Source organism: Festucalex cinctus, chromosome 4 (genome assembly GCF_051991245.1).
Source record: "Festucalex cinctus isolate MCC-2025b chromosome 4, RoL_Fcin_1.0, whole genome shotgun sequence".
In the NCBI taxonomy this organism is placed as follows: Eukaryota; Metazoa; Chordata; class Actinopteri; order Syngnathiformes; family Syngnathidae; genus Festucalex; species Festucalex cinctus.
Window position 1 is genome coordinate 31,225,748 of NC_135414.1, and position 13,750 is coordinate 31,239,497.

Below are 13,750 nucleotides of genomic sequence, written 5' to 3' on the forward strand. Positions count from 1 at the left end.
CTTGCAATTAGTTAATCTCTCAGTTTTAGTTGGGCAGTCAATCAGTCAGTCAATGAGTTATTCAGTTCTTAATTTTGGCAGAGGTTGAATAGTCAGCCAATCAGACAGTAAGTCGGTCAGACAGCTGGTTAATTGGCCAGTTGCGTGTTTGTGCAATTATTTTGTCACATGGTTGGTTGGTTGGTTGGTTGGTTGGTTGGTTGGTTGGTTAGTCGGTGGGTCTGTCAGGAAGCCTTCCAAGCATTGACTTAGTTGGATCTAGGGGTGTGAATTGCCTAGTACCTGACGATTCGATTCGTATCACGATTCACAGGTCACGATTCGATTCGATACCGATTAATCCCGATACGAATTTACAAGTCGATTGTTTTCATTTAAATTTAGAAAATACTAATCAGTAAACTTGTAGAGTGTAAGATTTGTATGAAAATGTATTATTTATATATCTTAAACTTCAGTTTTATACAGGTTGTAATCTGTTTCATGTTTGAACAGCATTAAAATAAAATATTAAGGCTTAATGTTCCGTTCATATAACAGTCTTCCATGCTGAAGGTGTGAATCCTAACCCGAAGTAAGACGTTTTGTTGAATATTTTTCCATTAAAAATGGAAGTTTAAAAATCGATTCAGCCGCCTATTGAGTCTATTCGAGAATTGCGTGATGTAGTATCGAGATATATTGCCGAATCGATTTTTTTTAACACCCCTAGTTGGATCATTTAGTCACTCAGTCGGTATTGGTAGGTCTGCGTATGCATACAAATGTACTATTATTCGTAACATTTCCGAAACTAGCTCAAAGGTTTGATGTCACTGTGTCCATTACACTGGCATTCCCCATCTTGTTTTACATCATGACCACCTCCCCCCTCCCCCTTCCCTTCCTCCACCCCCGACTAGGCGAGGAAGGTGATCAAATCGTCGTATGGAGAAATCCGGGCCGAGTGGTAAAGGTCACGGTGAGGAGTGCGTAAAAATGGATGAAGCCTAATGATTAGCTCAACCTTTAGCTAATCAATAATCATCTCGCTGGCCTGGTCGCCCATTAACCTCAGCCGCTATTGTCTCCTCTGGCAGCTTTATGGCAGAGTGAATATGAGCTCCAATAGATTCCTGTTATTAAGTCCTCGACAGTTTAGCTATCAGACTACCGTCGCAGTGGATATAAAATGAGAAAAAAAAAAGAAAAAAAAAAGAGACAAAGACCTATGAGTGTTTTACACAAGTAGTACTTGTAAAATCCACCTGTTTTCAACCTGGGAAGCAACAAATTCAAACATTACTACAGAAGTAGATTGATTGTTGCACAAATTCTACATGAGTCGGCATGTATCAATGACACTTTTTTTCAGACAGACTGCAGGAACAAGTAAGTACTTATAAGTACTCACCGACAACTCGGCTTCCTGGTACTCGGCCGACCCCCGTCATTCTATGAACCAAAAATGGACACTTGAACATTACGTTGCGTGGAGGCTCCATACTGTGGCAAGAAGCAAGAAGAAGCCCAGAATGTTGTTTTCAGTGTTGTATACATTAACTCATTCACTGGCAGCCATTTTCACAGAAGCAATCCCCTTCACTCCCGGCTGTTTTACTAGAATTTGACTGATTTTGCAAGGCCCACAGAATATTGTGTTCCGTATAAAATCATGAAACCTACAAAAAGAAAGATTAGATTCTCTTCTTTCATCAGAAAAAAAAAAGTATATTTCTATCTGTTACCGTTTTGCAGCAATTAGTATTAGAGTATAGCTAAGTTTCATCGTTATTCACAAATCTGTGTAGAATTTGGGGGAAATCAGCTTGTTTTCAATCAGTTGAAAATTTCAATCAGTTGTTTTCAATCAGATTGTGCTCAACATGGTGCTTAAATAGTCTCAAAATTCTCCATGCTTTCATTGGAGCTTAGAATGACAACGGATTGTTATTCAATGTTGCTCGGCGTAGTTTGTGCAGCTGCGATTGTGTAGATGTCACCAATCTGGCATGGACACACTGTGGCTTTACGCCGCACTTGCACGGACAGAAATCCGATATGGTAAATTTGCATCCACATTTGGAAGACGCCTTGATTCCGATCTGAGGCGATCCAAATCCAAGTATTTTTTTTTTTTTCTCTCGCTCTCTCCCTCTCTCTCTCTTTGCTACTATGACGCATATCACAATTTTGACACCGGAGAGCAAAAACAATTGCGAATACATGCACATATTTGCTTATAATCAGATTGTAAACAATAAAAGTGGGATTTAAAGGCCTACAGACACACATACACACACTTGAATTGTCATGAGTGTGTGTGCGATGCCATCTTCATCATAGCATCTCCCTCTTTATTGCCTTTAATGACGCCGCCTTCTCCTTTCATTAATTCTTTATTGATTCCTCCCGACGCCGCCTGAATTATTTTTCAATTACGGCGGATAAGACAAAAGAAGAAACTATCTTTAACACACGCACACACACGCATATAGGCAACAAACAGATGTTTTTGCAAATGTTTTTTTCCCCCCCCGTCTTTGTCCGACACGGCAAGATGACGGCGCCGAGGGGTGAGGTAAAGGTCAGTACAGACACTTTGGACAGGTGCGCGTGTGTGGTGTGTTTTAAGAATTCACGAGGGCCAGCAGGTAGCGACGGAATCTTTTCGTGAATGATGCTTCCAATAGCAGAAAGCATCGGCGGCAGCGCGATGAGCCCCCTCCGAGGTCGGCGGCGATGGAGCTGCTGCTTGCCCACAGGTCATTAATTACTACAATTATTCACCCTCATATTGCAAGACGCGTATCGACTGCCGTGTTTTGTCTGACGAGGCACCGGCGGGGCAACGTGAACTTGTGCAAATTAAGCCTGATTTTCATGACAAGGTGGGATGGAGATGGATTTTTTTTTTTTAAAGCTTCAGTGATATCTGCTATTGTTTGGAAGGCCTTTGTTGTCCCTTTACATCTCATTATCTTGAAGGTTGAAGGCATCATTAGCTGGGATTTTTCTATATTTCAAAATAAAAATAGATACAGTAGACAAATGTATCAAAGATGCTCCTCAGTGGATAAGCTCCATCCAGAGTTCCTAAAGGCTCTGGACCTATATATACACAATATTGTGTTCTGTGACAAAAATAAGCACTGATTCTCCCAAAAAAAAAAAAAAAAAAAAAAAAAAGAGACCAGAATCTCTTCTTTCACCAGAAAAAAAAGGAGCTTTTAAGATCTTTAGCAATCCTGAGTAGAGAAAATGACGAGCAGACCTGCAGTGACTTTGACACTCATGTTTTGCTCTTGTGACAATTCAAACTAGAAAACTGTTTCCAGGTTTAGCAGCATCTCTTAGAAAGTTAACCAAGCATTTGAAGAATAAAACAAAAAGAAAAAACACAAATAATTCCCTCAGATTAACCCTAGTTTAAGATGATCAGTTATCGGACAGCATATTTTTCAAAAAGACAGATGCCGATATGCATCAAAAAGGCCAACTATCGGCACCAATAATCGTCCTATGCCTCCTCTTAACTTTATCAACCGATCTCAACCCAAGTGGCCCCACACTGGTTCCATTTTGTGGTTTCTTCCGTAGAAGGAGTTTTTCCTTCTTTTTTTTTTATGTGAAGTGCCTACAGGTAATGGCTGTTGTGAATTATGAAAATAAAATGGAATTGTCTCAATACGCTAAGCCTACCTCTTATTAGTCTAAATAACAGAAACATAAAACACCAAAAGTGTGCGAGTATATCATACAATCGCCATAAATGACATCAACATAAAGTGTCTTATTGAAACAATAACACAACAATTCCAGCAGAACGTTAGCTAAACAACAACATAAAATGGAAATAAAACTCACCCAAGCTGACAACTGGCAGTGGAAACATCTATTATTCCAACCATTATGTGTTCGAGTCTCTCCATGCTTCTCAGTTCCAACATCAAGTCTGTTTCCATGGCCACCGAAGCTAACTGATGCTAACGCTAACTGACGTGTATTCAGGGTACTTTCAATCGGTTTTGGGTCGAAAATGTCCATTTCACTCAAGCGGGCGATACGGTGGTGGTCTACATGTTCCATTAAAACTTTCTTCGTCGATTTGTCGTTATTATTTAAACGTGACGACTTTAAAACAACAACTTAATCCATATGTATTTGCAGCTAGCACCGCTAGAAACTGGATAGTAAGGTCTTCTTTTTACCTTATATGGCAACTCAAAAAATGGCGATATATTGTGATTGGATAAACAGCAGAAGCACACAAAAGGTGGAGCAAGCAATTGAAGAGAAGGAAGTAAGTAAAAAAAATACGTTTGTATTAATTAAACATGTTTAATCGTTTTTATTGCAATGTAGCAATGGGTTCCCAATATTCTATGCGTCAGTCTTTGTAAATAAATAGACTTGATTTGTCCTGCCCATTTTGTTGTATGTGAACTGCAAGATAAATATGTGTGCATTGTATTTCATTTTATATGACGACTCTAAGTTATGTGGTAATTGTGTTAACATGCTACTGTGATCTTATTTTGAAAGCTGAAAGTGCATCACGATATGAATTAGTGGTATTCCTTTACGTTGTATTGATATTGTTTCAACAAGTTTTTCATTATTTACATTTTCTTTCTTTCTTTCTTTCTTTCTTTCTTTCTTTCTTTCTTTCTTTCTTTCTTTCTTTCTTTCTTTCTTTTTCGTTCTTTCTTTTTCTTTCTTTTTTCTTTCTTGTTGATGATTCATGTCCATTTTCGTTCAGCTCAATTTACAAAAACTATGGCAAACAAACATATCAACGTAGCAACGATTTTTCTTTTTCTCCAAAATTTGCATATTGACATTGTCCATGCTCACACTTTTCAAAGCGGTTTTCCATTTGAGCACAACGACCATGTGAACAGTAACGGGAGTAACTCTTTCCGCCCATGCACGTAAACCCGGTTATCCCAAACTGTTTCAGAATCTGAAATTTTGACCGGAACGTCAATGTAGACACAGGTTATTCTTCTTCTTCTTTTTTTTTTTTTAACCCAAATGCTAACCTCAATCTATCTGCTGGGTACATGCAGTACTGCACTTCGGCCTCTTCTTCAAACCGTTTTAGTTAACTCCGCCCCCGGCTAACTGAGGGTTGAGTGTTTGTAATTTTCAATGCTCCAAGAATGTGTTTTTTTTTTTTTTTTTTTTTCAAAGTAACTTTACGTCATAAGATGGCACATCATTTAAATCTGCAAATTTTGTTGGGGAAAAAAAAATGTTTTGAAAAATCCGTGTGGGCGGAGTCAAACATTTAAGTCCACCTGACGGGTTTTTTTGTTTTTTGTTTTTTTAAATAGAGTTGTTTTTTGTTTTTATTAAATAGTGCCATTGTGAAAGAGTTCATAAGTCTATAAAAGATTGTAAATCTTGCGGGGTTTTTTTGGGGTTTTGTTATTTCCGTACGTTTGTGTACAAACACGAGTAAAGTATTTTCTGCTAGTTCGTCTTCGAGCGTGCGTGTGTTTTTGTATGCGGTGCCCTCTCCCATCCGTGTGATATACGCAGCTCTAATTGTCGGGCCTGGCCCCCCACATTCCCGGCCACGGCCGGCCCACCAACACAGTGTCACTTTAACAACTGCAAATTATCGCCGCCGCAGAGCTGGCGGCTTGGCGGCGGCTCCCAGAAATACAGATCGGCGTTTCCTCTCGTAAATCATCGCCTCCCTCTCCTACCTCGCTGACTGACGTTTTTACCGCGACATTACTGCGTCTGCTTTGAGTCGGCCCAGTCAGACGATTCTCCGGGCCCCCCGCCGCTGTTATTTGACCGCCGTTATTGATCCGGCGGGTTTCCCTCCATCATGACTTGCAGACAGTGAAAAGGCAGACGACGGCCGTATAAAAGGAGATGGTGATATACGGCTCAGCATCATGTTGTCTCGTAACATCTGCTCTGCAGGCTACAAGTGGCTTCATCTTCTGCTTCTGAATCCAAAAAGTACATGTTTTTCCATTACATTTATTTCCCATAGAGTTCTCAAACTTTTTTTTTAACATCACTACCACCTGGAAAAATACAATTTATTCCTTCCGCGACTGCCCTGTAATGCAAAACACTCAAAAGTTGAAATGATCTTTCCCAGTTCAAATGAATGGAAATGTCACAAATTCGTTGTAGCTCATCGTAAAACATCAACAAAATATTTTGTAATGTATTTTTAATAAGAAAAGTAATACTCAACAGTTTTTTTTTCAGCTTTTGTCGCCCTTGGACTGGCATTTACCTATTTTTGCTAAGTCATGACTATATATTGGCCGATATTAAGTTATGACGGTATGATAAAAGTGAGTAAAACTTTCAGTATCACGGTATTAAGATTGCAGCTCTAAAAAAAAAAAAATTAAAAAAAACTTGAAATATTTGGACAAATAAAAACAGCCTTTTTCCCACTGAACACAATGTAATTTTTTTTTTAAACAAAATATAGATTTTTTTGGCACAAAACTTGTACCTTCTCAAGTTTGAAAAGTTGGAAAAGTATATTTCTATCTCTTTCTGTTTTGCAGCAATTCGCATTAGAATATAACCAAGTTTCATCATTATTCACAGATTTGTTTAAAACAGTGGGGGAAAAGAGCTTTTTTGCAACAAGGCCCTGGTTGATCTCTTATACTCTGCTGCCACCTGCTGGCCGTTTTTGTAATTATTACCATTGGTTCAAGCATTCTTTTCATATCAGAGGCTGCATCAAAGCCTTCTGTATGCTCTATAGCATAAGAAAACATAAACACGTTTAAATATGTCTTTGGGAAGATGATATTTAAAATAGAATGTACTTATACGTTTTTGTGAGCAAATTAGTTAATTTAAGGACAATGCACAACTTTTTTTTGTAATCAAAATATGACTTATAAAAATTGTTTAAACTGTAAATAATCTAATTAGGATGACATCAAATCTTTTGACAGAAAAATTGTTTGAACATTTTACTTATTTTTACAACACAAATATTGGCAATTTAAAAAGGTGAACTGAATAATTGGCTAATTATTTAATTGTAAATTTAAAAAGAGGATTAGAATCAACAATGTTACATAAGAAAATTAGTTAAACAATTCTACATAAATCACAAAAATATTGGTAAGACAATGAATGTTATATAATTCAAATATTTGTGAAAAGGAAAAAACAAACATTTTTTTCATTCATTGTCATCATTTGTTTATCATTTATTATTCATTACAAATAACCCAATCTTAAAGAATGAGCGTCTAAAAAAAAAATCTAATATGGCCCTGGATCACCAATATCAGCTGCTGAAGCGTGTCAGGTTAAGCGGAAGCTTTTCCCAATTGTTGGCCCATTCAAAGTTTGCGGTTGGTCTCTGGAAGTAACCCGAACCGGCCTGTAAAACTCCCCTGACATGTACGCAAACGCTTAACCAAGACGTTTTCCCAGCCTGCCACGGGCTCCATTCCTCTATCGGCGCGACACATAAAATGATCCCCACCGCTCAATCGGATGCGGCCTAAGTAGTTCCGCATGGCCCCCCGCTCGTCGTCGTCGTCGTCTTAAGTGTTTCAGCGTGTCCCGACAGAAGTGCACGCCAGCGCCGCCACGGGCCGGGACCCGGGCCCTGGACCGGAGCTGCGTCTTAATGAGAGGCAGATTGAAAAGCCGGCCGTGATTGATTTCCTGCATCTTGATTTGATATCCTGAATTAATCATGGGAACTTGAATAATAGATAAAGGCAAAATAAAATACATGTACTCAAGGCACTCAAATGGCGGATCTCCTGCTCCGTCTTATTTGACGTCACTGAAGTGGATGCGGAATGCAGCCAGCTGTGCGTGTGCGAAACAAGAAACAGGACGTGTCTCCTTCTTCTGCTCTTCGAGACTCTTTTAGCTTTTAGTCCGTGTGATCTTGAGTTTAGTCGCACTCTTCATGGTTGCCTGCATCTCCTTTAAAAGTGACTGAAAAGTGAAAATCAATGTCTTCTAAAAAAAAAAAAAAAAAAAAACTGACAGCAAAGAAAAATGTCTTGCTGCCAATTTTGAATGATTAAAAATATCAACAAGTGTACAAAATAAGGCTTCAAAAACATCGTGAAAAATTCAGCCCTTCTCTCTGCTTTCAAGAGACACAGTGGGTGGGTTTGCTAAACTTCTAGTCCCGCACATAACTCCTTCAAGCCTCCACTGGCTGCAATATATCCCAAAGGGGCATCACGGCTGACAACGAGGCACTCTAAAGCGGCCACACCCACACCCCTATCCGCTAGAAAGCTGAAAAAAAAATAAAAATCACATTCATCGCTCTTTGATTTTTCAATGTGTGACATGCATGCACTCACGGCTGACAACGAGGCACTCTAAAGCGGCCACACCCATGCCCCTATCCGCTAGCAGGCTGTCAAAAAGAAAAAATATCACATTCATCGCTCTTTGGTTTTTCAATGTGTGACATGCATGCACTCACGGCTGACAACGAGGCACCATAAAATGGCCACATCAGCGGATAATTTGAAGATAATGTATATATTTTAGGGGTATAGGCATAGTTGTAGCTAGCGAACCGTACGTCGCAATTTGACTGGATGAATGCTGAAATGAGCAAAGGTGGTCAAATTCTTATCTCGTGTGGGAAGGACAATGCATGACAAAAAGAAAAAAGAAAAAAAATTCAAAGCAATCTGAAAAACTGAACTGATTAAAAAAACAAAACAAAAAAATAAAAACTCTATTCCTCCACAAATAAGTCCCACAAAGTTCTTTTTGGAGGACCAAAATGATGTCAACTTTGATTCGACTTTTAGCGACCCCAAAAGACAATACAAAAAAAATCGTTAGTCGTGTGAGAATCACTGTTGTAGGTTTTTTTTTGCTTTTTTTTTGTGAACGTGCGGGAGGCAGCTTGTGAAAAATGAGATTACGATTTCAAGCAAAGTTAGGCTTGCAATTTATCGTTTCAAATTAGGATTTAAAACGCAGTAATCCTGGATTTAAGGCTTCAAGCTTGGATCACAATGCCCGCTTGTTCACAAACTAAAGCAATTCCCTTTTTTTTTTTTTGTTGTTGTTGTTGTTGTGCGGCTCTTTTGCATCGCTCACTTGCTGCAAGTCATCCCGTAAATGTAAATACATATTTCTATGTAGCGTATACATTTGTGCCAGTGGAGCGCAGTAAACAACAGCGCGATCTGCATGAAGCTCATTTGTTAGCCGGCGCAATCGCAGCCCCGCTTTTTTGCTTGTTGTGACATCAGAGGAATTATGAAAGCACTTCCTGCTCATCGGGCGGCGGGCAGAAGAAGGATGAAGCGGCGAGGGCGGGAGGCGGTAGGGTAGGCCATCCTCCTCCCCCTTCAATTGGACCACGCCGCATTTCCATAAAAGAAGACACGCAGGTGGCCCATCTTGAAGCCATCAATCTGAAAAGTTGAGATTACCCGTAAAAGCATGCAGCGCTCCCTCTTTTTTTTTTTTTTTTTCACGCCCCTTTTTGCCGCCTCCACGTTGGCTCAATTTTCCTCCCTTTTGCTTTTTTTTTGTATTTTAATCTAAGCGCAAAAACTCGGGAAAGTATTCATCGCGGCCCACTTTTCCCTTTCAAGCCCCCGGCGGGAGGCCCGCGAGGATGACAGCTTTGCAGATGACGACCGGCTCACAAAATTCACGTGAGCCACATTTCAGATACAAAATAACTGCCCCCAATTATTTTTTGCCTTATTGATGCGTATTGTGGCGAAGATCCTTAAAAAACAAAAAATTATCTTCCATGACCTCAATGGCTACATAAGACTAATGATAGCCTTGAACAAAGCCAAAACGTGTTTTTGTAAACATCAAGATACTTTAGTCTACAATAACAAATCATGATTTTCTAAATCACGTAAAAAACTTTCAAAGCCTTTCAAGGAAACTAATGCTGCAATCGAGGATGGTCGGAAGTGGGACTTTTCCGACTTCAAGCCAGGAAGTGTGTACGAGAACGCCCCCTTGAACTCGGAAATTCCACTTGCAAAGTCGGAAAGTAAATAGGAGCCCGACTTCACCGTCAGACCACAACTCGAGTATAAAATGAGATAGCTTTCTTCATTCATAAATACATACAACGTACGTGACAGTATGCTGCATTCTCCATGCATGAAATTATACTATTTAATTGTATGGAATGCTTATGAAATAAGATTAAGCAAAAATAAGATGAGATAAGCAAAATTATGAGAAGGTAAGTTTGCTGGAGGTGAAAAATGAGTTTTAAGAACCAAAATAAAAATAAAAAAATTTATCACTACTCGCCATTTTGGTTGTTTACTAGCCTGGGAAAAACAAACTCAGATATATCCGACTTCCGACCATCCTCGAATGCGAAGTTAGGCATTTTTTTTTAAAAGGCTTAAATAACACACATTTCCTAAATATCAAAGACAATTTATGGTTTTCAATAAATTTACATCCGCATTTTGGGAACCTTACGCATTACTGTATGTTAAGTTTTCCATTTTTTGTTGTTGTTGTTGTTGTTGTTATGTGATAGACAAATTTCCATCGACATTAAAAATTTGTTACCATCTTCAGTAAACCTAACATAAGCATAAAAAAATAACAAAAAATAAGCAGACAATTCAGTACAGCAAAGGCTGTTTGAAAGTGCTAAATTAACTAGACTAAGTGCAATTTCTGGAGAAATTGCGTGGGAATGCTGAAAGCAATTTGAGAGATAAATTATGAAATTATAACCTCCTGGTTACTGGACAATGCGCTTTAGCAACTGTGCCACCGAGCAGTATGAGACACCTGGTAATGATGATGTTACATATATATGGAAGTGGGCGTGGAAAGTGATACTTAGAAAAAGTCCATTGACTGTCCCATTGAAAATGAATGGGGTATAGTTGATTTTAAACGTTAAATTGTGCAAATAATGTAAGTAATGTGGAATCAGACGATATATACCCCTGGAGGCCTTCATTTTTTTAAGCTAGTTGAAATTTGAACAATGTAAATTGGAAGTATTACGTGGGAATTGTTAGGCGGCAAAAAAGTGTGAAGAATAAAAATCACAATAACATATGTGGGAATGCTTCAGCATTCCCATAATAAAAATGTCAAATCCTCTGATTTCAGCATATCAACAGTAATTGTTCACTGATTTCTGAAGTCTTTAATGAAAGAAGACTGATTATCCCCTGTGTGTAATCAAAATAAGACATTTGCAAACATCATTAAATGGCAAAAAAAAAAGTGTGGAGAATAAAAATCACAATAACATAATACAGTAACACAATAACAGTAAAGATGACTTGACTTAACCTAAGCTAACATGTCTTCACATTTTTGTGTTTTGTTAATATCGGCACATTTCCAATCCATAAAACATCAAAGAAACGTTCAAACGTTTTTCGATGAACCTTATGTCCGCATTTTTATAAACATCAGACAATTCAGCCCTTGATGAACCTATTGTACGAGTTTCCATAATCCGTTCCAATCCCCTAAAAACAAAACATGCCACAATTCATTTTGTTACACACGATTGCTCGTAACTTGAAAAACTCCTAGGTTGAGACGCTCATAAATCAAGGTGCCATTGTACAGTATTTTTTTGTCAGTTTTTACGTTGAGGAGGCTTGGCGTGGTTGTTAATCATGCAGACAAACACACCATTACCGTTCAAATCTGCATGAGCCTCATTACTAACGCAGATGCTCTAAAAGCCACACTGGATGGGGCTAAAGTTCACTTGGAAGGGGGGGGGGGGGGGGGTGTACATGTTGGTGAGGTTGTTAGCGACGTGCCACTTTAGCTCATTTTCATTATCCCGCCACCGACTAAAACATCTCGCGCATTATGCATTAACAGTTTAAAAGCTCCTCTTGAGCTGCCGTTTCAGTCCATCAAAGTGAATGCGCTAGCAATGACAGCTATGGGGACAAAATGGGGGTCTTTGATGGATGGACGGATGGCGAGGCGAGGCGAACGAAACTGCGAGAGTGGCCAAGCCTTGGAGGGCCACTGCTAAATGCATTTTTGTCTTCCACAAACCCGACATATGTTTTCAAAAACGTCAAACAATATTCCGGGCCATCAATAAAGATGGCGTACTTGTTTATGCGAGCGCCAAAGACAATTTAGTCTTCAATTCAATCAACAAAAAAGTCCAGGTTTTTGTCAACATCGAAACCCTTAAACGGGTTTACGTCAGAAAAGTTCATCTTTGGTGAACCTATCGTGGCATATTTGTCACCACTGAACCCCAATTTGTAAACAGTAACAGTCTAGTCTTTAACAAACTAAACATATATTTGAAAAAATATCTATCTATCTATCTATCTATCTATCTATCTATCTATCTATCTATCTATCTATTGCTATCTTTTCTATTGCTCTCTCTTTATCTCTCTCTCTGTCTCTTTATCTCTCTGTTTATCTCTTTTTATCTCTTTTTATCTCTCTCTCTTTATCGCTCTATATCTCTCTATCACTCTTTATCTCTCTCTCTGTCTCTTTATCTCTCTGTTTATCTCTTTTTATCTCTTTTTATCTCTCTCTCTTTATCGCTCTATATCTCTCTATCACTCTTTATCTCTCTCTCTCTCTTTATCTCTCCCTCTCTTTCTCTCTCTCTTTACCTTTCTCTCTCTCTCTTTCTCCCTCTCTCTCTCTCTCTCTCTCTCTCTCTCTCTCTCTCTCTCTCTCTCTCTCCCTCTCTCTCTCTTTTTGCCTTTATCTCTCTCTGTCTCTCTCTCTCTGTCTCTCTCTCTCTCTCTCTCTCTCTCTCTCTGTCTCTCTTTATCTCTTTCTTTCTCTCCAGCTCTCTCTTTTATCTCTATATCTCATCCTTATTATGTATACAGTATATCTCAGTCTTCAGTGAACACAAACTTGCATTTTTGTTCATGCAGAGCCTGGAGTGAAGTTTAACAAGCATATTTTGTCAACATCAAGAACAATCACATCTTCAATAAAACGATCATTTTGTGAACATGGTCAAGTTTTCATAAAAAGTGAAGGAACCTTTCAAGTATTAGCGCTTAGACTGCCTCGGAGGCCACTGGTAATGCATTTTTCTGCAAACAAGAAGGATGGCTAAATCCCGCCTTCATGGATTGGTGGGAGGGCTGAGAGATGGTGGGGGTGTGGTGGTGGTGGTGGTGGGGGTACGCGGCCGCGTAGCGATGCCCGGCGCTCTCAGTATATGGATGGCCTGCGGAGGTTTCCATCATTCATAACGGCGGCGGCGGCCGTACGCGCCCCGACGCCGCCGAATTGATCTTGCAAAAGAAGCCGGGTGGCGCTGCCACCACTTCATTAGTCTCCGCGGCAACAAATCACCTGCGAGCGCCGCCGTTACCCACGCTGCATTGCTGCGCTATATACACATGACTGACCGCGCGGCCAAAGGCCATTTTCGGTCTTCAGCGAACCTACCTGACCAATTTTTGTTCACAATTTACAGCCCTGGTTTAAAGAGGTAATCAAGTCAAAAATTATCTCTACAAATACACCCCCACTAATCGAAACACAAGATTGTGATGACTATCACATTTGTGGAAACAAATTAAGCAGCAAAATATTTTTTGTTTTTATCCATCTCAGGGGCGGCCATTTTGCCACCTGCTGTCCACTGAAAATGACATCACACTTCCTCAGGGCTCAAGAAATGACCTCATCAATGTTCGCCTGTTTTCTGGGGCTGGTCATGTGATGTTCACAAAATGGTCGCCTCTTGAGAGGGCTACTAAAGGGATGGATTTTTCATCCCTCCTATTCCACAAAT

At 39.4% G+C, this 13,750-nt stretch overlaps 1 protein-coding gene and 1 long non-coding RNA gene across 9 annotated transcripts in view; one reads left to right on the forward strand and one right to left on the reverse strand.

Annotated features, from left to right (window-relative positions):
* The window catches only part of tshz3b (teashirt zinc finger homeobox 3b), a 53,942-nt gene extending 49,748 nt beyond the window's left edge, over positions 1–4,194 (reverse strand). For 2 of the 8 annotated variants that reach the window (XM_077520271.1, XM_077520270.1), the window contains exons 1-2: positions 3,847–3,902; positions 1,394–1,485 (exon numbers count right to left, since the gene is read on the reverse strand). Coding sequence is in view for 3 of the 8 variants with exons in the window: in XM_077520268.1 (XP_077376394.1) it covers positions 1,394–1,485; positions 3,847–3,944 (190 nt within the window). In the remaining 5 variants the exon portion in view is untranslated. Of the gene's footprint in view, positions 1–1,393; positions 1,486–3,846 lie in introns of those variants that run through there. The other 6 variants (XM_077520276.1, XM_077520275.1, XM_077520269.1 and 3 more) reach the window with 5 other exon arrangements.
* The window catches only part of LOC144018121 (uncharacterized), an 85,316-nt gene continuing 75,516 nt past the window's right edge, over positions 3,951–13,750 (forward strand). The window contains exon 1 of the long non-coding RNA XR_013283346.1: positions 3,951–4,282. This is a non-coding gene — a long non-coding RNA (uncharacterized LOC144018121). The remainder of the gene's footprint in view (positions 4,283–13,750) is intronic.